We start from the raw sequence: 24,956 nt of genomic DNA on the forward strand, positions 1-24,956 counted from the left end.
CGAGCGCGACTTCCTGCGGGCGCCTCACATTGGTCGCGGGCTCCGAGGGCGGGGACGGAGAGACGGGAGCCCCGTTCCCGAGGAGGCTCGCGATTGGCCTGCTGGCGTGCTTGCTCCGCCGCGTGGGCCTCCCCGGTGCGCCCGCACCCCGGAGCGCGCGTGCTGTGCCAAGTCCCAGTCCCTCTCACGCTGCCTCCCCAGGCCCCCGCGTAACCCCCGGGGCTCCCCGGGGCTCTGAGTCGGAGACCCGGCGCTTCCCGGGGCTTGTGCCCCGCCCCTCTCCGTGGCCTCCGTGCGGCCCCCGGGAGCCTCCGTTTAGCTGCCCGAATCGTTAGGCGGCCCTTCGCTGTGCTCGTCAGCCTCCGCCCAGAGAGCACGAGAGTACCCGCGGGCTAAAATGCGGGAGCCCAGGGCCGAAGCAGTACTTTCGGGTCCCCAGAGCCTAGATGCCGCCAAGTGAAAGGTGTAGGGGAACCCTTGTGACCTTGGAGAGAGATCCCACGAGAAACGTGCTTCAGGGTCCTGGGAGTGGGTCTAGGAGCAGAGGGCCCGTCAGGAAGGTGCAGGTAGAGGACTCTGGAGGGGCCACCCTGGAGCCCTAAAGTGGGAAGGGAGCTACGACGAGGTGGGTTCCAATTGGGTGAGACGAGCAGTGACAAGCGAAGGACAGCTGGCGGTGTCCGTGTGACAGGGGGCCGTCGCCAGACCGTGTGTCTTCTGTCTGAGGGGCTGCTCTCTCGGGGCGTAGGGAAGAGCCTAAGAGACGGGTCACGAGGGGTTCCTACGGAATCCGCATGAGGCCCGAAGCGGGACTGCCGTAGGACATCTCCAGGAGGGAGGCGCAGAGCCTCGGCGGGCCCGGAACGAGCCTGGAGCGCGCCGGATGGCAGCCGCGGGCTCCTTTAAGAGGCCGGCGGCTCCTGTGCAGCATCCCCCGCTCAGGGCGTGTCCGTCCCGGGGGGCCAGGGGCGGGGGCCTCGGAAGGAGCGGGAGTTCAAGTCGAGAGGGGACAGGGCTTAGAGTAGGGGGTGGGCGCCGACAGCTGGGGCCGACGCCCGTGCACCTGAGCCTCACGCGAGCATCGCCGGTGACAGCGCCCCGGGTCCGGTGGAGGGCAACGGGGGGGAGGAGGGAAGGAGGAGGAGGCGGGAGCAGCATCCGGAGCGGAGCTGCAGCAGCGCCGCCTTTTGTGCTGCGGCCGCGGAGCCCCCGAGGTGAGAGCCTGGGCGAGTTGTGGGGGTGGGGGGCAGGAAGGGGTTCGGGTCTTGGGATCCTGGCGTGGAGGGAGGGTCGGGATACAGTCGCGGCCTGGTGAGGGAGGAGGTGACTCGAGGATGCTGAGGCCGTGGGTTGGAGGAGCTGGAGACCTGGACCCGACGCCTGGAGATAGAAGCAGGGATGCTGAAGGATGCGGCGGCCCAGCTTGGAGACCAGGAGCCTCCAGAGCTGTGGTGGATTACGTGGGGATGAGGGTGGCCAGGGGAAGACTGAAAGGACAGCGGGCAAGAGCACGTCCTCCTTTCTCCTCAAGACCGAGAGAGGAGGGAGAGTTGTGGCCTCCCTCCAGGGAAGGGATGGAAGGGCAAGGCCTAATGTAGCCACCATCCCCCTCCCCCACACCTGCACCTAATAGGCTCCACCTGAAAATTAGGCGGCACCTACTCCTGCATGCCCCGCCGGGGTCCTTCTCCCCTTCCATCTGTAATGCCTCTAATCCCCAGCTGTGGCATTTCCTACGGTCCAGCTGTTGCGCCCCTCCCCCATTTGTGTGTGGCTTTCTCTCTCTCCTGCCTGCTCCCTCCTGCTTTCCCTAACCCATCTCCCAGGTCAGGCGATTCAAAGACCCCTCCTTTTTTCCCCCACATTCTAACCAAACTCCTTAGCTTACGATGTTGATAGCCAAGGCTTGGGCGGAGGGTGGGAAGAGAAGACGGTGGGCTCTATAAACAGTAGTAGAAATGAAGGGAGGGCCTTGCAGCTCTCTTGTCTGCTGCCTCTTTGGCCTTCACACACGCCAGGCCCCTTGAAGCACAATGGGTGCCTCAACTTAATCCTTCTTCCAGTTCTCCGGGCTGCCTCCGTGGTTCCGGGTGCTCCGGTTTTCAGCCAGAGGCTCATCCCGAGCTCCCAACAGCAAGGAGGGTTTAGGAAGGAAGGAGACCAGACCAAGAGCCCTGCCACCTCGTGTGTCACACTTGAGGAGGGAAAGGTCTCGGGGCCTCAAGCTGGCGCCAACCAACTGTTGACTTCCAGGAAGACCCCAAGGCTGCACAGAGACAGGTGGAAGGTGTGGCTCAGGGTCCCTAGGTTTCCTCACAGCAAGAGCCCTGGAAAAGGCAGTTACTGCTGGGGGTGGGGAGTAACGACAAGGTGAGAGGACCCAGAGCCTGCCTGTCTGCCTCTCTGCTGCCCATGCCTAGGGAGTAAGAGCATGGAGGAGGCGGCTTCTCTGGGAACCTGATGAGAGGGTGTGAGCAGAGGACATGGTAGCTGCAGGAGAGTTTGTCCACCTGGCCCAGAAAGCCTGGTCATGTGTGCACTCCGGGGAATAGGGCATTCCAAGGAAGAGCCCTGATCATTAGTTTTGTCTGTTTACTTATGTTATTAGGAATTGACCCCGAGGCCTTACACATTCTGGTCAAGCTCTCTACCACCAAATATCAACTTTAAAAAAAAAAAATTCTATTTTGAGACTCAGTGCCACTAAGTTGCCCAACAGGGCTTGAACTTTCAATCCTCCTGCCTACTAAATAGCCGAGCCTTTGAGGACCATGCTAGCGGGGCGGGCAGGTTGCAGCTGTCTCTCTGCTCGTTTCTCTACCTCTCTTTCTTCCTGTGTCCTCAGTTTGATATTACCTCTTGTTTTGAGGGGTTAAAGAAAGGAAGAGTCGAGTGTGATGGCTGCTGCAAGGTTTTCATCTCAGCACAGTGGAGTCATTGGAGGCCAGTGCATCCCTGTGAGCTGCTCACGGCCAGCCTGTCTATGTAGCAAGCTTCAGGGCAGCCAAGGCTCCAGGAGTCTGCCCTGGGTTTGCTCCTGAGCACTTCATAAAGCCCGCTGAGGCTTCCCTCCTTCCAACACTGGGGAAGTGGAGGCAGAGGATCAGTTCATGGACCATGAACGAATCTAACTACCTAGCGAGTTCAAGTCCAGTCTGGGTGACATAGGACCATGTTTCCCAAAAACAAGTTGTTTCTATGTACTTTGTGTGAAACAACATGACTGCTGTTCATAGAGCACGCCCTGTGTGCCGGGTGCGGGCCAAGAACTTCTTTTGGTTACTTCAGCACTGCCTGTCTCGTAGCTAAGTCAGCATCTCTTGCTTTAGGGAGGACAGAAGTGAAGTAAGTTAGGTGTTCAAGGCCAGTTAGCCAGTGTCGGCGCCAACTTCAGTGACCAGTGAGCTAAATATCAGCATGCAAGGAGGGCCGGGGGCTGCGGCTGCACAGCAGACAGCATGTCTTACGAGGCTGGCAGGGCTCTACAACTAGCCTGGTCTACACAGCAAGGCCCAGGCTAGCCAGGGGTGCACAGTGAGAGCCCAACTCTCTCAAAAGAGAAAAGGTGGGCCTGTGGCTAGAGGTAGGACTTGAAGCCAGGCGTGTCCCGCTGTTCTTACCCCCAGCACCAGGACTGACAGAGGCACCCTGTCCACAATTAGACGCAGAACAGCTTTGTTAGCGGATCTCACGCTGCAGCCAATCAGAAGCGACAGTTAGCGGATCTCACGCTGCAGCCAATCAGAAGCGACGGTGGCCCCTGCCGCCCCTTCGCCTAGGCCAGTCAGCGGCAGGAACAGATGGCTATTACTCAAATTTTATTTATTTATTTATTTGCAGTTTTAAAAAAATGTAAAAGCCAGGTGGTGGAAGCACAGGCTTTTAATCCCAACACTAGGGAGGCAGAGGCAGGCAGATTTCTGAGTTGGAGGCTAGCCCAGTCCCTTGAGTTTTAGGACAGTCAAGTCTACACAGAGAAACCCTGCCCCATTTATAAAACAAAAAAAGTAAAAGCATTTTTTGTATAAAAAAAACACAAAATTATACTGAAATAATATAGACAAGCCAAAAGAAGAGAATTGATAAACTATATGTGGTGATGCTTGCCTGTAAGCCCAGCAAATGGGAGGAAGAGACAGGAGTTCAAGTCCTGTATGAGACCAATGTCCATAATCTTACCTGTTGCTTTTCTGAAAGCAAGATCTCACTGTGTATCTTAGGTTAGACCCAACACCCGCCTGCCTTGGTCTGAGTTTGCAGGCGCTTCCCAGCTCACGGGGATTCTTTCAGATCGCTTCTTCCAGGCCTGACGTACGGTGGGAGAGCTTGCGGTCCATGCCACACTGCTGCTCTCTGCTGCTGTGATCTTCTGGGCAAGGCTGAGAGCTAACCCCAGCCTTCAGAAGGGCTTAGTGACATTACCGGTAGTTAAGCAGAGGGAATCAGCTCAGGGATAAGGATGAAGTGCAAGGCTCCAGGCCATCCTCGAAGTTTGCAGAGGCAGATATGGGCCCTCCAGCATGCCTGCTGTCATGTGACCACTGAAACCTGAAATTATCAGTAGTTCTAGGGTAGCAGAAGGTCAGAGACCAAGTCTCCTTTTTTTCTGGTTGGACAGGAGAGCTGGCTTCCTGGAACCCACAAAGAGAGAATTGGTGTCCAGCTGGTTGGGAAGACAACAGAGCAGGCATAGCTCAGGGCACCTACCTCCTCCTCCACCCTGAAAGCCAGGTGGGAGTCTCACAGAGGCAGGGCTGCTGCGTCCCTCTTCTCCCTCTGTTGACTGCTGGCTCTTAGACCTTGAGCAGCACATCTCCAGCCCCTCACTGTCTACCTTACTGCAGAAGTATAATAGAGAACCTCAGAACCTGGGGATCTGTGTTTCCCCACATCTCAAAAGATACCTCTTTTCAAGGACCCTAAGAGAGTGAGAGTTCTTTCCGTCTTGGGAGAACTCTGGGCGAGGGCCATGGACCCTGCCAGAAGGGAAGGCAAATGTGTAGGCTGGAGGCACAGGTGTACTCTATCAGAAACGTCCTTTACGGGTCTCACAGCCTTCAAGACAGAACCAGGAGTCATGGGCACTTTCCCTCTGTGGCTGCTCTTCAGACTAATTAGAAGAAAGTAGACTCTCAGCCTGAGAGGAAAATGAGGTCCAGGCAGGAAGGGAGAGTTCAGTGTGAGAACTCAAGGCATGGACAGATGGCCACACCTCTGAGCAAAGCCTCCAGGACTGGTCAGCGCACAAGCAAGCCATTGGATTCTGCTGTTAGAGCAGGAGGGAGCTGCAGAGAACCCAGAGTTGACCTGATGCAGCCTTGCAGCCCCTCATGCCTGAAAACCTAGGCGGTCTGAGGAGGAGGGGAAGGTGACTTACGGTCAAGGGCTGTGGCCTTCCTGTGGCACCCTGACTACCTGCCTGTACAGCAGAGCTGGCCTCTCACGTAGTAGATAAGGCAGGGACCACCCTATCCTAGCTACACTTAGTCCTTGTGGTTTAGAGCGACAGAAACCCCTCCTCTGTGCTCCCAGGTCCTGCATAATTGATGGCCAGGGAGACAGCCCCCAGCCCTGGCGCCGACACCCAGCTGGGGGCAGTGAGACCCAGCTGGTGGGTCAGGAATAAAGGAAGCAGAAAGGGGGATATTTGCTGGGAAAGAGGAATCTCCAGATTACCATTGGCTCCCTGGGGGCCCTCACCCCTCCTCCTGTTCTTTCAGGTCAATCTGAACAGCTGTCGTTAGCTTTGGGGGTGGCAGGGTACCTTGAGCACGCCAAATGTCCTACCTTTCCCTGGGTCTCATCTCCTGCTCGGCAGCTATTCCCACTACCTTAACAGGCGAGCAGGTGGAATGGCTTCTCGCCTGCCCTCAGCTGCTGGCCCTGGATACCACAGGGTCCTCTGGGGATGCCTGCGTGATCTGAGGCAGGCAGAGCTGCAGACTGATGGAGGCTGTCGTCCTCCCTGTGACTAACCCTAGTTGTGATCCAGATGATGCAAAAAAAAAAAAATCTCCAAAGGCCTGTTGTTGTAATATCCAGAACTCAGCGAGCAGACAGGAACGGCCCAGGAAAGGGAAGGTGGTTTGTTTCTCATCCCCTTTCGTCTCCATCTTCCCAGGGCCCTGTGCTTTCCAGGCCATCCTCCAGGCTTGAAGCCGTTGGCCAGCCTCTCACCCAGTTCCTCTCTGACTGTTCCTTCCTAGTCTCCCCACCTCCGTGTCTTTAAGTTCTGTGTGGTACGGTGTCCCCGCAGCACCCCGCGAGCCTGCCCTCGATCCCAGCCACTCCGCTCCCCAGGTACGCGGCCCAGGAGTCGGCGCGCGCGGAGCTCGGGGAGGTGGGCTCCGGCGGCCACCGGAGGGGCGCGCTGGCGGCCCGCGCAGCCTCCACTCGCCGGCCTGCCCGGGGCAGGGGCGGGCTCCGGCGCGGCCCCGCCCCCGCCTCGCGTTCACGTGACCCTGGGCTAATCTTGTCCCGGTGACTTCACGGGCCCGGTCGTCATGGTTACGCCGCAGCGCCCAGCCCTTCCCCCAGCCGCGCCCCCGGCCCCCCACGTGACGGTCGGGAAGGAGGTCGGCTGGGGAGGGGGCGCGGTAGCCGTAACCCCTTCGGCTCCGCGGGCCGTGGGACGGGGGCTGCAGCCCCGGGCGGCTCCGCGGGAGCGCAGCTCCGCGCCCCGAGGACGCGCGCCGCGTGCCTGTGCGGGCAGCTCGGAGGCCGGGGTCCTGCTGTCCGGACCCGCGGAGGACCGAGGATGCCTTCCTGGGAGGCTGCCTTAGGGTGCAGGGCGCCGGGACGCGCGGAGCATGTGCGCCCTGGGTGGGTAGAGCCGCGCTGCCGACGCGGGGTGGAAGCTGAGCGGAGCCGCCGAGCCGGGCCCGCCCGCTCCGGAGGGCCTTAGCCGGGCAGGGCTGCGACCGCGCGGAAGACTTCCAGGGTGAAGTGAGCCCGGCCCAGGACGGCGCCCTGAGGTAACCGTGTTGGCCGCGGCGCCACCGCGCTTGTGTAACTTTTAGGGGTTCGGGGTGTCGTTTTTGTTTTGAGACAAGGGGTCCAAGTACCCTTCAGAGGTATTTGTTCCATGACATGCTGGCTGTCCTCGACGCGCTGTGTCGCCAGGCCTCGAACTCAGAGATCCTCCTGCCTCTGCCTCCAGAGCGCTGGGATTGAAGGCCAGGGCCGCCGCTCGCACCTGCGATCGCGTGGTTGTGCGTGTGCGCGCACGCGCGAGCTTACAGGCGCTCGCACGTGCGGGGCCTTGGCTCCCCGAGCGGTCAGCGCGCAACCCCCAGCTTCCTCTCCGGCCCCATCCTTCCCACGCCCTGCTTACCCCCTCCCTTCCCGGCCGTCACCCCCTCTGCTGTCACCCCTTTCCTGTGACCCTCAGGGTGTAATTAGGTTTGCTAATAGGACCCTGCGTGAAGGTTAATTTGCGTGAGCGCTACACCAGTCAATGGCTTTCCCTGACTCCAGCTTTGCGGATAGTCTCAGTAATAGAGGGCCACAGGAAGGAAGCGATGAGCTCTTGTGAGCCCTCTTCCTCAGGACTGCGTGTTTATGGGGTTTTTGAAGACAAAGTTTTACTCTGTAAACTCACTCTGAAGCCACAGGTGACCTTCAGCTCCTGACCCTCTCACTTCCATTCTGCTGGTGTTCGCCGCTGTGCCGGGTGTGTGTTGTTGGAGCTTGACTTCAAGGCTTCTTCCAGGCTGGGCAAGCACTCAGCCCTCCTACCTTACGCTGCTGTGTTGTGTTGAGGTTAATTGCAGCAATGCGTTTCTGCTAAAGGATAACAAACCGTAATTTAGAACCATGATGCAGCTTTGTGTCCAGGGTGGCCTCAGCGTCCACATGCGTGAGCCGCTAGGGGATCTAAGCAGACAGGGCTGATGAGTTTATGTTTTGGATCTTTCAGAAGCTGGAAGCTTAAGAAAGAACTTAAATAACTCTTCATTTGTCCTTGGCCAGGTGGGGACAGCTAATGAGCCTTCAGCTAAAGCAGTAACAGGACTAGAGAAAACAGAATGACAGTGTGTAATTTCTTTTAATTTTGTTTTGATTGGTTTTGGTTTTTCAAGACAGGGTCTCTCTGTGTAGCCCTGGCTGTCCTGGCCTCACTTTGTAGACCAGGCTGGCCTCGAACTCACAGAGATCCACCTGCCTCTGCCTCCCTGAGTGCTGGGATTATAGCCAAGCAGCAGTAATTCAAGCACCTGGCTAGAATTTTTTTTTATATTTACTGTATGAATTATTTTTATATTTATGTGTATGAATGTTTTGCCTGTGTGCATGTCTGTGTACCGTGTGGGTGCCTGTTGAACCCCCTGGAACTGGGGTACAGATGGTTGTGAGCCACCGTGTGGATGTGGTAGTCAAACCCAGATCCTCTACAAGAGTAACTAGTGCTCTTAACCTCTGATCCCAGCCCAGTGGGAAGGTTAGTCACAGGGCTGTGTGCTTGTCAACTGTGCGCATCCCAGACCCGTCCTACACCCAAGTGACAGTCTTCAAGAGAAAGAACTGTAAAGGTCAGGCAAGCTGAGAGCCTGCCTCTCAGACTCTCTCTGCATCGCACCAGGCCCGGCACCCTGCGGTTCATTCCCAGGAACTGCCAACCTCACACCCTCCAGCGAGGCCCAGCTAGGCGCAGAGCGGTGTGGCTCTAGCTGTCCAGTCCTGAAGTCAGCCTGAAAGTTCAGAGAGTTTGCAGCACCAGCTGGGAACTAGATCCATGGCCTGGTCCTACGCGTTTGCCTGTTCCTATAGATAAGGTCTTGTGTAGCTCATGCTGGCTTCAAACTTAGGATCCTCTGGCCTCTGCCTCTCAAGTGCTGGGATGTGGGGAAAATACTATTAGGCCCAGCTGAATTTGTGGGGCTTATTATTTATTTTTGGAGATCACAGGGTCTTATGTAGCTCAGGCTGGCCCGAAATTCTCTATTTAGCCAAGAATCTTGAATGTCTATTCCTTCTGGTCCACCTCCCAAGGTTACAGGGTTACAGGCCTGTGTCCCAGGCCCTAGTTTATGCAGTCCAGGCCCTGTGCCTTCTAGGCAAGCATCCACATGCTCAATGCATTTGTTTATTTGACCCAGTCTCCTGTATCCAGGCCACCCACAAATGTGCTGTGTAGCCAAAGATGACCTTGAGCTGATTCCTGCCTCCACCTCCTCAGTGCTGGGATTGCAGGCAGTCTACCACTGCAGGTGCTCTGTGCATGCTAGGCAAGCATCCCACCAACAGCCTGGTCCCTATTTTAGGTTCATTTATTTATTACGTAGACAGTGTTCTGCCTGCCAGAAGAGAGCACCAGACCTCATCATAGAAGAGAGCAGCCAGTGCTCTTCTCTCCAGCTCTAGACTTGAACTTTTAACCAGTGCTATCTATTTAAATAGCACACGGCTGTGAACTGGGGCTGTGGTGATAGGGAAGGGGGAAAAGGTGAGAGGAGGCCTCTCTTGGCTGTCAGAAAGCAGCTAATAAAGGACTCATGAGAAGGAAGCTGGAGGCCAGAGCTCCACCCCATTGGATAATTCTGCCCTCAGCCCCTTTCTCCTGCCAGCTGCGCTGAGAGCATAGTATAGCTCAGGGTATGGTTCTGGAGACAGATCACATCCCCCTGAAGAGGCCTGTGTGGTGCCTGTGAGCAGAGAAGGCCCTGACACTAGTGACTGCTGAGTAGGGAAGCTCTGAGTGAAAGCCTGCCAGCACCCTTCACAGGGTTCAACACGAGTTACGTGCGTCGCCAGTGTGTGCAGGAGGCTGAGATTCTGGGTAAAAGCGTGCGATGCCAAGGCTGGACTCAGTGGTACACTTTTATCTTAGTTTGAGGCCAGGCTAGTCTACATTATGTAGAGTTCCAGGACAGCCAGACCTACATAGTGAGGCTTTGTATAAAGGGGTGGGTTTGACTCATAGTGAGCCTGTGCGCGTGTGTGCACGCCGCAAACCTCAGCTGACACAAATAGGTGCCACAGGGTTAACGACAGTTACACAGCAAAGAGGAGCTGTTGCTGTGGGTTTGCTTTTTTTGTTGCTGTTGGGTTTTTGGAGATAGGGTCTCACTGTATGAACCAGGCTGGCTTTGAACTCAGAGATCCACCAGTTCACGACTCCCAATGGAGAGGATTACAGGCGTGCGCCACCACACCAGGCTGCTGTATTTATTTTTTCTGTGTGTGTCGCTGCTTCGCTGCGTGTCTGTGAATGCAGCATGTGTGTTCAGGGACCGGAGAAGCTAGAGGAGGGTTTTGGGTCCCCGAGACTGGGCTTTCAGATGGTTGTGAGTCATGGAGAAGGTTCTGAGACCCGAAGCCAGGCCCTCTGCAAGCACAGCCTGTGCTCGCTCAAACCTGCTGCACCATTGCCAGTCCTTGTGTCTGTGGTCCTGCCAAGCTGGGCACCCAGGCAGTCAAGTATGTGAGTTCAGTGTGGTGCAGTGAAGCCACAATTCCACCACCTCTCCTGCCGAGATCGGTCCAGGGCCTTATACATGCTGGATTCCTGATGTTCCCCGGCTCACACCTGTCCTTGAGTTTGATACTTTAAGGAGTTGTGGGTGCGAGTGTGGCGGAGGGCGTCGGTGGGAGGAGTGCAGCAGGCTGGCCCAGCATATTCTTTTCTCCACTGAGCCACTTCAGCCGGCCGAGACTTTCCTCACCACCAAGTGGGTTTGTTTCTTTCTTCGCCTGGTAATGACACTCGAGCACATTCCTCCCTGCCAGAGCGGTACTTCCATCACTCACAGATGGCAGGAGGAAACTCAGCTCCATCAGGTTTCCCATGGGGCACGGACAGCCAGGCCCCCCCGGGGCGACTCCAGCTGGGTAGTGGGTTCTCCACAGTGACTGCGGCTGACCCTCCCCCGGTCCCTCACAGGGCCCGCTGCTCCGCACACCTGGCTCCGGAGGCCATGGCCTGCCTGCACGACACCAGAACACCCTCCCCGTCGTTTGGGGGCTTCGTGTCTGCCCTGAGCGAGGCCTCCATGCGAAAGCTGGACCCGGACGCCTCAGACTGCACCCCTGAGAAGGACCTGACGCCCACCCAGTGTGTGCTTCGAGACGTGGTGCCTCTGGGCGGGCAGGGCGGGGGAGGGCCCAGCCCCTCCCCAGGCGGAGAGCCTCCCCCGGAGCCCTTTGCCAACAGTGTCCTGCAGCTGCATGAGCAGGATGCTGGGGGGCCTGGGGGGGCCACTGGCTCCCCCGAGAGCCGAGCGTCCAGAGTCCGGGCTGACGAGGTGCGGCTGCAGTGCCAGAGCGGCAGCGGCTTCCTGGAAGGTCTGTTTGGCTGCCTGCGCCCTGTCTGGACCATGATTGGCAAAGCCTACTCCACGGAGCACAAGCAGCAGCAGGAAGGTAGGCCAGCTCCCTGCAGGACAGCCCACTCCCCCACCCTTAGCAGCCACCTTATCCTAAACAGTTGTCTCTGGGAGGAGTGCTCCATGCTGAGTGTCCTTCTGCACAGCTGGGTCCTCAGCACCTTGGGGTTTTCTCCCCCCGACCCGGGAAACTGAACCCAGGAACTTCAATTTTACACTCCAGCCAAGTGCTCTACAAATGAGCTACGCCCTACACGCACCCCAGTCATTTCCTTCCCTGGTCGCTTCCCCACTGACGTACTCGGGCAACCCTGGAGTGTCGAGTGTCTCAGCCTGCGGCCCTGTGTCTCCTGCCTGCAGACCTCTGGGAAGTCCCCTTTGAGGAGATCCTGGACCTGCAGTGGGTTGGCTCAGGAGCTCAAGGTGCTGTTTTCCTGGGGCGCTTCCATGGGGAGGAGGTGGCTGTGAAGAAAGTTCGAGACCTGAAGGAGACGGACATCAAGCACCTGCGGAAGCTGAAGCACCCCAACATCATCACTTTCAAGTGAGCTCCATGGCAGGGGCTCCCCTCACCCAGGAATGTATCCCCTCTCCCTCAAAGGAGCCCCCCAGACGGCACGGGTGGGGATGCGGGTCCCAGGACACAAGGCAGACACAGCTCATCTGGGATCATACCCGTGTCTGGCCCTCAGGGGTGTTTGCACACAGGCGCCCTGCTACTGCATCCTCATGGAGTTCTGCGCCCAAGGGCAGCTGTATGAGGTGCTCAGGGCCGGCCGCCCAGTCACGCCCTCCCTGCTGGTGGACTGGTCCATGGGCATCGCCGGCGGCATGAATTACCTGCATCTGCACAAGATCATCCACAGGGACCTCAAATCCCCCAAGTGAGTGAGCAAGCTGCTGTGCAGGTGGGCGGCCTGCCCGGGGAACCGTGGGCGCCTCCCCATCTGAGAAACTCCTTCCAAGCGACACAAAGGCTGTGGTGAGCCTTTCCACCTTAGGTGTCCCAAACACCATCCTAGGAACCACAGCAGTGGAAGGGGTGTGGCAGGACTTGGGCCCTGGCTGACTTCCCTCTTTATCAGCATGCTAATCACCTATGACGACGTGGTGAAGATCTCAGATTTTGGCACTTCCAAGGAGCTGAGTGACAAGAGCACCAAGATGTCCTTTGCAGGGACAGTAGCCTGGATGGCCCCTGAGGTGATCCGCAACGAGCCCGTATCTGAGAAGGTGGACATCTGGTAAGCGGGGGTGGCCCCCCAGGGCTCCATACAGAGCCCCAGCCCATCTGCATAACCGCCAAGTGACGCTCTCGTCCGCAGGTCCTTCGGGGTGGTGCTGTGGGAATTACTGACTGGAGAGATCCCCTACAAAGACGTAGACTCCTCAGCCATCATCTGGGGGGTCGGAAGCAACAGTCTCCATCTGCCTGTGCCCTCCAGCTGCCCAGATGGTTTTAAAATTCTGCTTCGCCAGTGCTGGTAAGGACGGCCCAGCGGGAGACTGGACTGACAGGGCTAAGGAGTTGTGGGGTGCTGGGGAAGCCTGGGCGCAGGATCCTTAGCCACAGCAAGCCAAACCCCCCCAATCCCTGCAAGGTCCCCTACCCAGAGTGTGTACCAGAACAGGTCCTGCTGACAGGGGACGGGGCACACTCACTCGGAGTCTGCCGAGCTGTTTGAGGCCATGCTGTAGGAGCAGTGTTGCTTTCCCCGTCTCCTTGGAGACCGCACTGAGCAGGGCTGTGGGGAAGCCTGAACTGTTGACGTTCCCAGTCTTTCCATGGAGTCACTTAAACTGGGGGGTGGGGGTTGCTTCTGGAGGTGTAGCCCTGGCTGGCTACCACGTTAAAGGTGTACGCCCCCACACCCAGTCGGCAAAAGGTTTAAACATTAAAGCTCTAAACATTAGAGCCAAGGCAGTAGTGGCGAATGCCATTAAATCCCAGGAGGCAGAGGCAGGCAGATCTCTGAGCTCTGCCTTTTAAGGTAGAGGTCTACAGGGTTTCAGGACGGCAAGGGACGCACAGAGAAACCCTGTCTCAAACTGCCCGGCACCCCCCACCAACCCCCCAAAAGCCCAAAGTTTATAAGATATTTTGCGGTTACCGAAAGGGGTCAGATGTCTTGCTCTGCGCAAGACTCTACTTCCCTTCTGTCCCCCCTGAAATCTCACCAACATTCCCTGTAGGAACAGCAAACCCCGAAACCGCCCATCCTTCCGGCAGATCTTGCTGCACCTGGACATCGCCTCGGCCGACGTGCTGTCCACGCCCCAGGAGACTTACTTTAAGTCCCAGGTGTGCTGTGGGTGGGACCCCTGTGGGCCCCGGACCCCTGCGGGCGGCAGAGCCTTTGGTGACAAGAGGCCAGGACATGCGGGGGCCCTGGAGCGCAGTCTGTGGCCTGGTCCTCACCCCGCCCCACGTCTCTCCATCCCCAGGCCGAGTGGCGGGAAGAGGTGAAACTGCACTTTGAAAAGATTAAGTCGGAGGGGACTTGTCTGCACCGCCTGGAGGAGGAGCTGGTGATGCGGAGGAGGGAGGAGCTCAGGTATGTGCTCCAGGGGAAGCGGGCAGCGGCCCCAGCGGGCCGTGGGAAACCCTCCTGTCTTTCCAGACACGCCCTGGATATCAGGGAGCACTACGAGCGGAAGCTGGAGCGAGCCAACAACCTGTACATGGAGCTGAACGCCCTCATGCTGCAGCTGGAGCTCAAGGAGCGGGAGCTGCTCAGGTAGGCGCCCTCGCCCCCCTCACCGCCCCTCACCGCCCCCCACCGCCCCGCTGAGCGGCCCTGCTCGGAGACCCAACTGCCTGTCTGCCTTTCAGGCGTGAGCAGGCTTTAGAAAGGAGGTGTCCGGGGCTCCTCAAGTCACACCCCTCGCGGGGCCTCCTGCACGGAAACACGATGGAGAAGCTCATCAAGAAGAGGAACGTGCCGCAGAAACTGTCACCCCACAGCAAAAGGTGGGCCCGGGAGGCCTGAGGCGAGGGCGGCGGGGGGTGGGGAGGCGGCGGCGCTCAGGAGCCTGCCCTCCCCTCCCCCGCCAGGCCAGATATCCTCAAGACCGAGTCTCTGCTCCCCAAGCTGGACGCAGCCCTCAGTGGGGTGGGGCTTCCTGGGTGTCCTAAGGGCCCCCCGTCACCCGGGAGGAGTCGCCGCGGCAAGACCCGTCACCGGAAGGCCAGCGCCAAGGGCAGCTGCGGGGACCTGCCTGGGCTCCGCGCGGCCTTGCCGCCCCACGAGCCCGGAGGCCTCGGGAGCCCGGGAGGCCTGGGCGCGGGGCCCTCGGCCTGGGACGCCTGCCCGCCCGCCCTCCGCGGCCTCCACCACGACCTTCTGCTCCGGAAGATGTCCTCGTCCTCCCCGGACCTGCTGTCCGCCGCGCTGGGGGCCCGCGGCCGGGGGGCGGCGGGGGGAGCTCGGGGCGCGGGCTCGCCCCCTCCGCCCCAGGGCGACACTCCTCCGAGCGAGGGGTCCGCGCCCGGCTCCACCAGCCCGGACTCCCCCGGGGGCGCCAAAGGGGAGCCGCCCCCGGCGCCGGGGCCCGGCCGGGAGGGGACGGCGGGCCGGGGCGCGGGCCGGGCCCAGCACCTGACGCCCGCCGCGCTGCTCTACCGGGCCGCGGTGACGCGGAGCCAGGTAAGGCGGCCTCCGGGCGGGGGCGGCCCCAGCGCGCCGCGGCTGGCCGCTGACCCCTCCTCTCCCGCAGAAGCGGGGCATCTCTTCCGAGGAGGAGGAAGGCGAGGTGGACAGCGAGGTGGAGCTGCCGCCCAGCCAGAGGTGAGTGCCGGCGCGGGCGCCCGAGGCCCGGGGGCCGAGGCCGGGCCGTAACCGCGCCTCCACGTCTAGGTGGCCTCAGGGCCCCAACATGCGCCAGTCGCTGTCCACCTTCAGCTCGGAGAACCCGTCGGACGTGGAGGAGGGCACGGCCAGCGAGCCCTCCCCCAGCGGCACGCCGGAGGTCGGCAGCACCAACACCGACGAGCGGCCGGATGAGCGCTCCGATGACATGTGCTCGCAGGGCTCAGAGATCCCGCTGGACCTGCCCGCCTCCGAGGTGGGCGCCGGCCGAGAGAGCGGGCCCCTGCCCGCGCAGCCCCAGGACCCCCTCAGAGCTGAGCAGGTGAGTCCACAGACGTGAACACGGACGGGGAGCAGAGCCGGTCACTAGACATGCGAGTCCGCCGTCACGCCACTCAAGCGTCTAAGCCAGTGTCCTCACGGCGAGGAGAACGGACTCTCCATGTGCTCTGCGCGTGCCTGCAGACCTGTAAACGCGGAGGACTCCGCGGCTAGTTAAGAGCAGCCCGCCCCAGGGGCCCTCAAGGAAGCGTAGCCGAGACGCGGAGCTCCTCCCTCACACTCTCCTCTTCCTCACAGGGACCCAATCCTGAGGACTCAGACTGTGACAGCACCGAACTGGACAACTCCAACAGCATCGATGCCTTGCGGCCCCCAGCCTCCCTTCCCCCATGAAAGACACTCTTCTTCCCTGTACATAGAGAAATATTTATATAAATAATATATATGCGCCACATAATCAACAGATAGACGGGGCTTTCTAAGCCTTGAGTCAGGCTCGAGAGGGAAGGACCCCGACCGGTACCGAGTGCGTTCTAGGGACACTGGCAGCTGCGGAAATGACCGACTCAAAGTCCCGCCCTAGAGCTATGAGGAAAGGAAACCGGCCCCTTCCTGCTTCACCCCATTCCTTATGTTCAACAAGTGAGTAGGCAATAGAAACGCCAGGCCTGTCTACACTGCCCACCCCTGAACGCTGGGCGGCAGAAAGAGGATCCACTTAAAACTGCACTTTTATTTTCCGTTTACTGTTTACACATTTTGCACTTGGGAGGAGGGAAACTAAGGCTGGGTCCTCCCCTCTGAGGTTTCTCAGGTGGCAATGTAACCCATTTCTTTGTTCCTGTTTCTCTGCCCAAGCCCTGGCTTAGGGCCCAGAGGCAAGTTAAAGACTGATGGCATGTGATGGCTCAGGCTGAAGAACTGGGGTGCTGTTTAAGTCCCTGCTGCTACCCTGGTGCCTGGTAGGGGCGGGGACTGTCATATTGTAACCCTGTGAACAACCTTGAAATATAACCACCCCACGCAGGCCCAGCCTCGAGGGTTTTCTTGGTGAATAAGTGTAGCAGTGCATACATGGTGAAATCTTGGATTTAAAATTTTATCGAAGAGAGCTGGGCATGGTGGCACACGCCTTTAACCCCAGCACTCCAAGGGCAGAAGCAGGCGGGTCTCTGTGAGTTGAGGCCAGCCTGGTCTACAAAGCCAAAGCTACACAGAGAAACCCTGTCTCGAAAAACCAAAAACTACATGTATTTCATCTGAGAAATTTGGACAAATTACTTTCTGATCTTCCCTCACTCGACGTGTCAATCGCCAACCTTCTAAGTTAACATACATGGTGGCAGGTAAACGTTCCTACATGACTTCAAGAAGAGAAGAGAGCATGCACACTAGGGTAAGCGGCAGCTTCCGGTCAGCCAGATACAAGTGATGCGTGTAGACACCAATCACGCTCCTGCTGCTCGACAATGCTCTGGTAAGTGTCAGTCTTCATAAACAAGTTCTCAAGGGCCACCCAGGATCACGGGGAGGAAACATCAAGGGCAAATTTATAAACAACAAATTGAAGTGGTGAAACAAAAGGAAATATCTGAATTCTATTTAAACCCAATCAGGGCTCTGTGAAGGTTAGAGGTATAAAAATAATCAAGCCAGGAACAACACCCACATAAGTCACTGTGGCATCCAGTTTCTATTCACAAAGAAAAAGCTCCAGTCCATCTTTTAATTTTTTTTTTTGAAAAATTCCTGACATTACAGAACTAAACTGAAATGTATTAATATTCCACTCTTACATTTCCATGACAAACAAAAATTCATGAGCCAAAAAAAACCCCAAAAAAAGGAAAAAAGGGGAGAAGCTTATAAAACTAAATATGGATATCTCAGCGTAACTGCTGAACAGAGAAAGGAATTAAAACACTTTAATTAAAAAATCATGAGTGGATGATAAAGTGTGTAGAAACTGAAAATTTACAAACTATTTAAAACCTGGAATCGCTGACTGTTCAGAAACTACACAGATGGATCATGGGTGGTGGTGAACAGCAGAAAGGGATTATGGATGAGTCTGCACTGTTCTAGCTGCTCCCCATGCCACCTGTCTCCGAGGAAAGCCTGTAAAACAGAAACAAGAGGAAGTCAGTTTACCCAATCATGAAGAACCTAACAAAGCACGTCAGACTGCTGATACTCTCTTTCCAAGTTGTATTCTTTGGAAACTTTGTTACAGAATTTCTAGAGCTATGCCACTCGCTGTTACACAAAAGCTGTGTCTTTCCTGTTCCCCTTACCTCCTGCAAGCACAACCACAAATCTGGGAAATACTAGCCTTCAGGAGGTAAATCCTGCCATGTGTACTACCACAGCCTGGGTAGTAAAGGAATTACTATGTGTTGGAAGCATAACACTTGAGGACATCACGTGATATTAAGTGTTAAAGGGTGCTACAGTGAGGAATCCAATTGCTGTTTTCAAGCTTGTAGGAAAATACTAACAGGAGAACAAGCAGCAGGGCTTCAGTTCCTTAGCTCACTCTTCAAAACTCTAAACTTGTGGCCTTTCTGAGCCAAATCCTATTTGTAAATATACCTAGCTACAGTGCCTTTCTATGTTTCAAATAGGTCATTTGAGGTCCTGAAATCCAACTAAGCCTTGAGGAAATGGCATTCCGTACATCGCACTATTATTAGGTGGGCAGTAAGATGCTTCATTTTGATGACAAATAAAGGTGGAAGTCCCAGTTCCACACCAGAAGCTCAATTAACTTCACAGACTCGGTCTGACATGCATTCATTTGGTGAACACCACGTGCACTGAATGTACAAATACCACAGGGGGAGGTGAGTGTCCGGGAAACAAATTATTTCTCCTGTTTACCTTACTGGCCTGAATGTGCCTAAACAATAAGTCCACAAGTGATATCTCAGAGCGAGGCCTACTCAGTACTGAAATTCAGCACAAAGGGAGTTAAGAGGAGCTGGACAGATGATGCCAGTTCAAGCGAGGAGGAGCCAGCACCCATGTAAAAATGTCTCAAGTGGCAGCACACGCCTGGAATACCAATTGCTGGGGGTATGGAGAAAGGGGAAGAGCCTAGCCAAAACAGTGAGCCAAGTCCAAAGATCTCATATTAAGCTGAAAGAAAATAAACCAGTTTTGACCTCTGTGCACCTGGACATGTTCACATGAACCCACACACATGTGGACACACAGGAACACATGGGCTGTGGCCATGGCTCAGTGGACACAGTGTTTGCCACCCAAGCATAAAGACCTGACTATAACACGCCCAGTGTGCCTGTCAACGCAGACTCAGTAGGCAGCATATGGCGTCTGTAGTCTCAGCACACAACCACAGATCAGAGGAAGGAGAATCCCCAGAAGCCGGAAAGCCAGCTATTAGCAGTGACTAAAAAGACCATCTGAAACTTGGTAAAGATAACGACATCGCCACGTGCACTATGGCACACCCCACCTGGGCACAACCCATGAGCGCATGAATATCAACAACAAACAAAGGGAGCAGATTCTCCACATCTCCACGTAAGAGGCTCCCATGGCAAGGCAAGTAAGCTTTCGGGACTCAGGGGACAGCTCAACAGTGAAGAGCACTTGATGCTATAGCAGGGTACCCGGATTTGGTTCCCAGAACCCACATGGTGGCTCACAAACGGCTGATACCAGTTCCATGGGATACAACAATTTCCTGCCTGCAAAGGCACTGCACAGGCATATAGGCAACTCTGCATGACAGAATTCAGTGGGAAACAAAGGCGCAATGGAACTGCCTCCTCTAAGTCTACTATCTTGAAAAACAACCATACAGAGTAGCAGCCATATAAACAGCTCAAGAACTATCCAGTACTCACTATAAAGCCTAAGAAGGAATTTAAAGGGCAAGATGCAGTTGCTGACCCAGAAGGGAAGTCCCAACAGAAATAACTTCTCGAGATCAAAAACCATACATGAGCACCAGCTCATCTTAAATTTTCATCAAGTCAAGCCTCTTGAACATCTGGATTACTTCCCAGCAATTCTTTATTCAGGGATATTTGTTAGATCAAAAGGCCTTCCAACATAAAGTTAAAACCAAATCCCATCAGAGATGGTCATCAGAACAGTTTTAGCTACAGAAATATTTAAAACTACCTAGCACAGGAGACGGCTAACCAACAGGCCTCGAGTCGCTTTTCTAAAACCACGACCCTGACGTGGGTGTGTGCACACATGTGTAAGGCCGTCTGGAATAAAGGAATAAACTGAACGATACTGTAATAAGCATGGGCAGCCATTTGTCTTTCTCATGTTGTTCAACAATGCCACTCCAGGGATGTTTGGGAAGGCCATCAGAAAAAACCTTTCACTGCCTACTTGGTAAACTTATATGTACCTTGGTTGAATGGAAGAAAATCGAGTGGCTTTCTCGTTTCATGAGATCCAGCTCTCCATTTGTTTTCAATGCTAGAGAACAAGCGCAGGGTCCGGCAAATACTCTACCACTGTCTAAGCTGGAACCCTGAGTCCATCATTTTTCCTCTTTTGTGAAAAACACCTGTGGTTCATCTTGATTTTTAAAAAGTGGCTTAGATGTACATCAGAAAAAAAGGAGAAAGTAAACATCAGGAGCTAGGTAAGTGCACCATGGTACTGTAACAAGCACAGCACAGCACAGTGAGTCCTGGCCAGTCACCCATGGAGTTTCTGTTCTCTTAGGGTACCTTTTCTACTTCATGCTACAGAAGGTAAATCCATAAGCTTCATCTAAGCATAGTATCTCGCACTCGTGATCGTGCTGCTCCTGAGACAAGCAGGCAGGAAATAGAAGGTAAAAGAACTTGCCTGGTTCAGAATAACTATAAGCCCTTCCTGTATTTCCTATATATTTAACGACCCATTAAAGGAATACAGACAAAAGCTACCAGACTCTGGTTCAAGTTAGTTCTATGTGTGCTTCTGAAATAACCACTGAGCAGAGGGAAGAGGTCAAGGCAAGGACACTTTGACACTTACTGGCTGTTAGCAAAGGAAAGCTGTTCGTGACTCAAGGCTTCTGGCTAAGCATGAGGATCATCAGTGTTTAAACACTGACAGCCCTTCTACATGGGAATACTGACAAAGGGTTAAAATTAAAAGTTCATGTTGGATGCAAAAAGGCCCAAACAGGCTACACAGCCATCCAAGCTGACAAGGCACAGACCACATACCCCCACCCTCACCCGTCACATCACACAGTGAGCTACTCTTCTTACTGTGGCAACTTTATTATAACTAGAAACACAGATTTGGCTATAGCCAGCTGACAGCTTAACCATTAAATAATTTCAACTATAAAAAAAGGAAAGGATTAAAGGAGAAGCTTTTATTCATCAACACAGAGCCTAACACATTGTTTATATTGCAAGGCAGTATAATGCTACAAAAAAGTGTAACAGAATTAGTGAGTAAGAACTGTGGCTCTAGATAAAGATTTAAATCAACAAGTCAGACTCTGAAACAGGCACTGAGCTGTAAAGACCTAAACCTAAACAAGAATTACCCGTGCCCACCCCCACCAGTTCTCCCCCAAAGTAGTAAAAAGAAAACGGTCACAAGCTCACAATAGTTTGGTTCTCACCAATGTTAACAAAGAAAAACAACATAAACCAACACTTGAGGAGGTGCCAAGATGTGCACTCAGTAGGGAGAGAACCTCTGCTTCTCGCCTTTCAGTTTGTTAGTTACACATGGCACAGTAGAGGTGGTGCTGGCAGCTGAAGCCCCGGTACCCTTAGCAGCAGACACAACATTTAGAGCCAGGAGAGGGATGGGTTTCATGCCAAGCAGACTGGAGACACAAGGGGCGGTCGGAAGAGGGTTGGGGAGGCTGGAGGGTGCGTCGGAAGTCCCCGCCGTGGCGAGCGAGGGGGTGGTGGTGGAGGAGGAAGAAGAAGAAGAAGGGGTGGAGGGTTGAGAGAGGTTGATGCTGAGGTGATCAGGGATCGTGACGGAGGCTGCCTGGGAGGAGGGTTTAGCGTTTTCTAAACTGTAACAGAGGAAAAAAGGAACAAAAAAAAGGGTGGGTGGGTGGGAAGACCACAATAGGGAAAAAGTACAGGACAAAACCCGTTTCAGCTCTATCAGTGCCTTTGCTGCCAATTAGGAAAGTCTAATACCAACTTCTGACAAACTCAGCTCGTGCCCACCCTCTAAATGTTAACATTATCACCCCCCACATATACAATGCTACTTAAAGCTACTCTGATAAAAACACAGTTGATAAGAAAGAATCATAGAACACATACTTCCAAATATCTGATAAATCTGACCCAACCCCAGCAACCAGAATACAGTGGCCAGGCCCCGGTGGTACAGCTACTGAAGAGGCTTAGGCAAATATAACAGAAGTCCACAGCCGAGGGGCTACACACTGAATAGCCTTTAAGGCAACTCTAAGACCCTCTTTCCAAAGAAAAGACAAAGATAGCTGGGAACTGCCTAATATACAGAAAAACTACATTCACCCCCCCCCAACAGTGTTAATAAATTTTTTTAGCTTGAAGGAATTAACCTTGTAAACAAAAAAATCATTTCATAAACCAAATTATCAGTTTCCAGTTTAACTGAAGGATCAATTATTTATTTGAGAAAATTACTTGTTATACTACAATCATTTATGAAATTTTTTTTTGAGATGGGTCTTCCTGTGCAGCCTAGACTAGGCTAGAACTGCAGCTGCTTGCCTCAGCCTCCTCAGTGCTAGGATTACTAGTGCGATTCACCATGCTTGCCTAAGAAAACTTTCCTATAGATAATATTTATATGGATTTACATCCTCATGAAAATGAACCAAAATGTTAAATGGAAGGAGGCATAAGGAGTCCAAGATAGGTCACTGACTAGACTAATTTCAAAGCATGTAACATTTTCACAAAAAAAAAAAAGGTACAAACAAATATGGACAAGATCTTGGGAAACTTTTCCGTTGGGAAGTTGGCTCTTAATTTTAACTGATCATTCCTTAAAGTTGGGGGAAAAAAAAAACAAAACAACAACAACAAAAAAAAAACCTACCACCTATCTTTTCTGTTTAAAAAGGCAAAAATAATGTACCCTCTATTCCTAAAATATACCCCAATAGTCCTCAAAGCCAGAACAGACAGGTATCTGCTGAGGTCAAACTGTCCCACACAGCCTACTTCCAAGGTCATTCGAAAAGCCCCTCCTAACCGTTTTGTTTAGTTTGTTCAGAGCCACTTCCAGTCCATTAAGGAGCTGTCACAGCAATGAAGCAGAGACACAGAGCCCTGGAAGGAGAGCTCAGAAACCAGCTAAATGTTGTGAAGCCAAAAATGAAAACAACAAAACCAGTTTGTTCTTTTCATTCAAATTGAGTCAAGAGTTAGAAGGTAAAAAGCAGATTTGTACTTATCCTGACACTAGTGATAAGGCTTTAAAAAGCTCTGATCCAAATCCATTGTTTGAATATTTTCACTCTGCTGCTTAACTGAAACAATCTGCAGTTACTTCAGGTAGTGAAGTTCTGCTTCCTTACGATGTAGACACTAACTTATTAAAAACACCAATCAAGAAGGTCAAACTTAAAGTTATAATTTGTTGAACTATCGCATTTAAGTAAGCATGCCAAAAGCAGAAGGTAACAATTTCTAACATTATTTTTGCCAAATAAAACTTAGCCTCCAATGTGAACTAGAAACAAGTCTTTCCTAACAGGCTCACTCTGCAGATTACAACTTCACTCAGTATTAAAAACTTGATGTGGTTGTAAATGAAGTATGTCTAGATATAGTCCTTTCTACATAAAGAACAGCAGTAGCTCTAGTCATAAAAATATAAAAATCAGTGAAGACCACCACTGCAGAGATACATACAGAAGCACATGTGTAACGTGAGTATATTTTATATCCCTGAATGCCCTTATGTCCTAAATGCAGGAACTCTTAACCTTTTATGTGGAAGAGAATAAATACAATAAAGGTAAAGACTTCTTCCTACAGAAAGATCAGCTAGGTCCCTTTGGAAAGGGAGGAACTGGGCTATTGCTAACAATGCGCCTAAAGCGGTGCTACTGAAAGAAAAACTAAGGAAAAAAAAAAAAAAGAGCATCCAAGTGGGATGTGCATTTGATTATGCACAATTTTCCTACAACTGAGTGTACAACAAAATCTACATAATAGGGAAATAAAACCTGAGAAGGCATTTTCGGATGGATGAGAATAGGGTGAGGAGCGGGATAGAAAAATACGCCTGTCGTATGTATCTGGAGCACTAAGCCTGTGCTCCATTTTTCCATAATCATTTCAAATATATTTTTGCAGAGTAAATGCTAACAGCTATCTCCAAGAAGCTACTTCGATATCTCATTATCCTTAAAAATTCAAGATACTTTCAACTCTGAATTCATGAAAGAGATGTGAGACAAGGAAAACACAAATGTGTTTCAGTGTCTCCTATTGCTAGTGAGAGCAGGGTCCTATTCAGCAAAGACATATACTACTACCACCTTTTCACACCTCAGAACACCCAAGCAAGAGATCTATGCAACTCCATGCAAACTTAACTCCAATCTGGTTATGTTCCTCTGCTACATTAAAGACAGAAGAAAAGCAGAGCTCAACAATAAAGGAAGAGGGTGGGCGTCTGCAACCTGTACCACCCCAAGCAGGCCTACATTTACTGTATGAACCTCCCTCATTCCTATGCTAGCATTAGAAAGGCATAAAGACGGGTCACACTTACCTGACATTGATTAGATACTGAGCCAGGCTAATGCTGGCAGCAGATCCAGTGATGGTGACCTGCCTATCAGTAGATCCTTCCACTGGGTTTGCAATTTTGATCTGCGCCCCAGACATCTGACGGATCTCATTGATTTTGGCGCCCTGACGCCCAATTATGCAGCCAATCAACTTGAGAAACAAACAACAAAACAAATTAAGAATATCATATACCATATATTTCTAAACTGTACCTAAAACTGCACTGCACAATCTTTCTGGTATTCTGCTATCAAAACCTTAAAGTATAGGTCTCACTTCAATGTCTGAACCATTTACATGATCAACTACAAATCAAGGCCAACTGTAAGACAGTTTCTCAGTGTAAGCATTAGCTTTTGTTTCTATCCCTATAGTATTGCCTCCACTCCAGAAATAAATTTACCAGAGCCAATACTGAAATCTAGTGAGACAGCTAGGCTAGGAATAAATAAAAGTGCCTTTAGTATTTGTTGGACCATCAAAAATGCAAATTCATCCTGTCGCCGCCATCAGCTTATGACTCTGACAATAACCCCCAATGTGTTTTCCAGTTTGGAAGAACATTTGCAGTATCTATTACTAAATAGTAATCTTAATTACTTGAGATGTTATTGTCAAAGGGCAAATATACAGTCAATCAAGAATCACCCCTCCCCAAAGCACAAAGTCAAACTCTGATATTCTTTGGGGGGAAACAGGGTCTTACTATATATTTCAGGCTGACTTGATCTCAGAGCATGCTAGGATTAATTAAACAGATATTATCGCCACCCACCAAGTTC

The 24,956-nt window shown here is 53.2% G+C and overlaps 2 protein-coding genes and 1 long non-coding RNA gene across 42 annotated transcripts in view; 1 reads left to right on the forward strand and 2 right to left on the reverse strand.

Moving 5' to 3' along the window:
- The first annotated feature begins 67 nt into the window (after positions 1-67).
- Positions 68-16,442, forward strand: Map3k12 (mitogen-activated protein kinase kinase kinase 12). 2 transcript variants are annotated; one of them, XM_021643527.2, is made up of 14 exons: positions 68-1,214; positions 10,883-11,361; positions 11,685-11,868; positions 12,017-12,208; positions 12,410-12,568; positions 12,650-12,808; positions 13,518-13,626; positions 13,770-13,879; positions 13,946-14,062; positions 14,158-14,295; positions 14,380-14,971; positions 15,042-15,112; positions 15,182-15,455; positions 15,713-16,442. In XM_021643527.2, the coding sequence occupies exons 2-14, from the start codon at positions 10,917-10,919 to the stop codon at positions 15,806-15,808; spliced, it is 2,646 nt and encodes an 881-aa protein (XP_021499202.1). In that variant the 5' UTR covers positions 68-1,214; positions 10,883-10,916; the 3' UTR covers positions 15,809-16,442. The 2 variants fall into 2 exon arrangements, with proteins under 2 accessions (XP_021499202.1, XP_021499201.1); XM_021643526.2 differs by lacking the exon at positions 68-1,214 and adding an exon at positions 6,547-6,974.
- On the reverse strand, positions 10,025-11,759 carry LOC132655724 (uncharacterized). The gene is made up of 2 exons (XR_009593512.1): positions 11,626-11,759; positions 10,025-10,721 (listed from the first exon to the last, which is right to left on the reverse strand). It is a non-coding gene; the product is annotated as an uncharacterized LOC132655724 (long non-coding RNA).
- Positions 16,134-24,956, reverse strand: part of Pcbp2 (poly(rC) binding protein 2) — a 25,267-nt gene continuing 16,444 nt past the window's right edge. For 26 of the 39 annotated variants that reach the window (XM_060388513.1, XM_060388511.1, XM_060388506.1 and 23 more), the window contains 2 exons: positions 24,155-24,324; positions 17,460-21,440 (listed from right to left, as the gene is read on the reverse strand). In XM_060388513.1, the coding sequence (XP_060244496.1) occupies positions 21,092-21,440; positions 24,155-24,324 (519 nt within the window). In that variant the 3' untranslated portion in view covers positions 17,460-21,091. Of the gene's footprint in view, positions 21,441-24,154; positions 24,325-24,956 lie in introns of all 39 variants that reach the window. The other 13 variants (XM_021643539.2, XM_021643537.2, XM_060388524.1 and 10 more) reach the window with 1 other exon arrangement.

Source organism: Meriones unguiculatus, chromosome 8 (assembly GCF_030254825.1).
Source record: "Meriones unguiculatus strain TT.TT164.6M chromosome 8, Bangor_MerUng_6.1, whole genome shotgun sequence".
In the NCBI taxonomy this organism is placed as follows: domain Eukaryota; kingdom Metazoa; phylum Chordata; class Mammalia; order Rodentia; family Muridae; genus Meriones; species Meriones unguiculatus.

Coding starts and splice junctions, on each gene's coding strand:
- Map3k12 (XM_021643527.2), top strand. CDS start 10,917: ATGGCCTGCCTGCACGACACCAGAACACCCTCCCCGTCGTTTGGGGGC. Junction 11,869..12,016: donor CCCAACATCATCACTTTCAA/GTGAGCTCCATG, acceptor TCTGGCCCTCAG/GGGTGTTTGCACACAGGCGC. Junction 13,627..13,769: donor AGACTTACTTTAAGTCCCAG/GTGTGCTGTGGG, acceptor CTCCATCCCCAG/GCCGAGTGGCGGGAAGAGGT.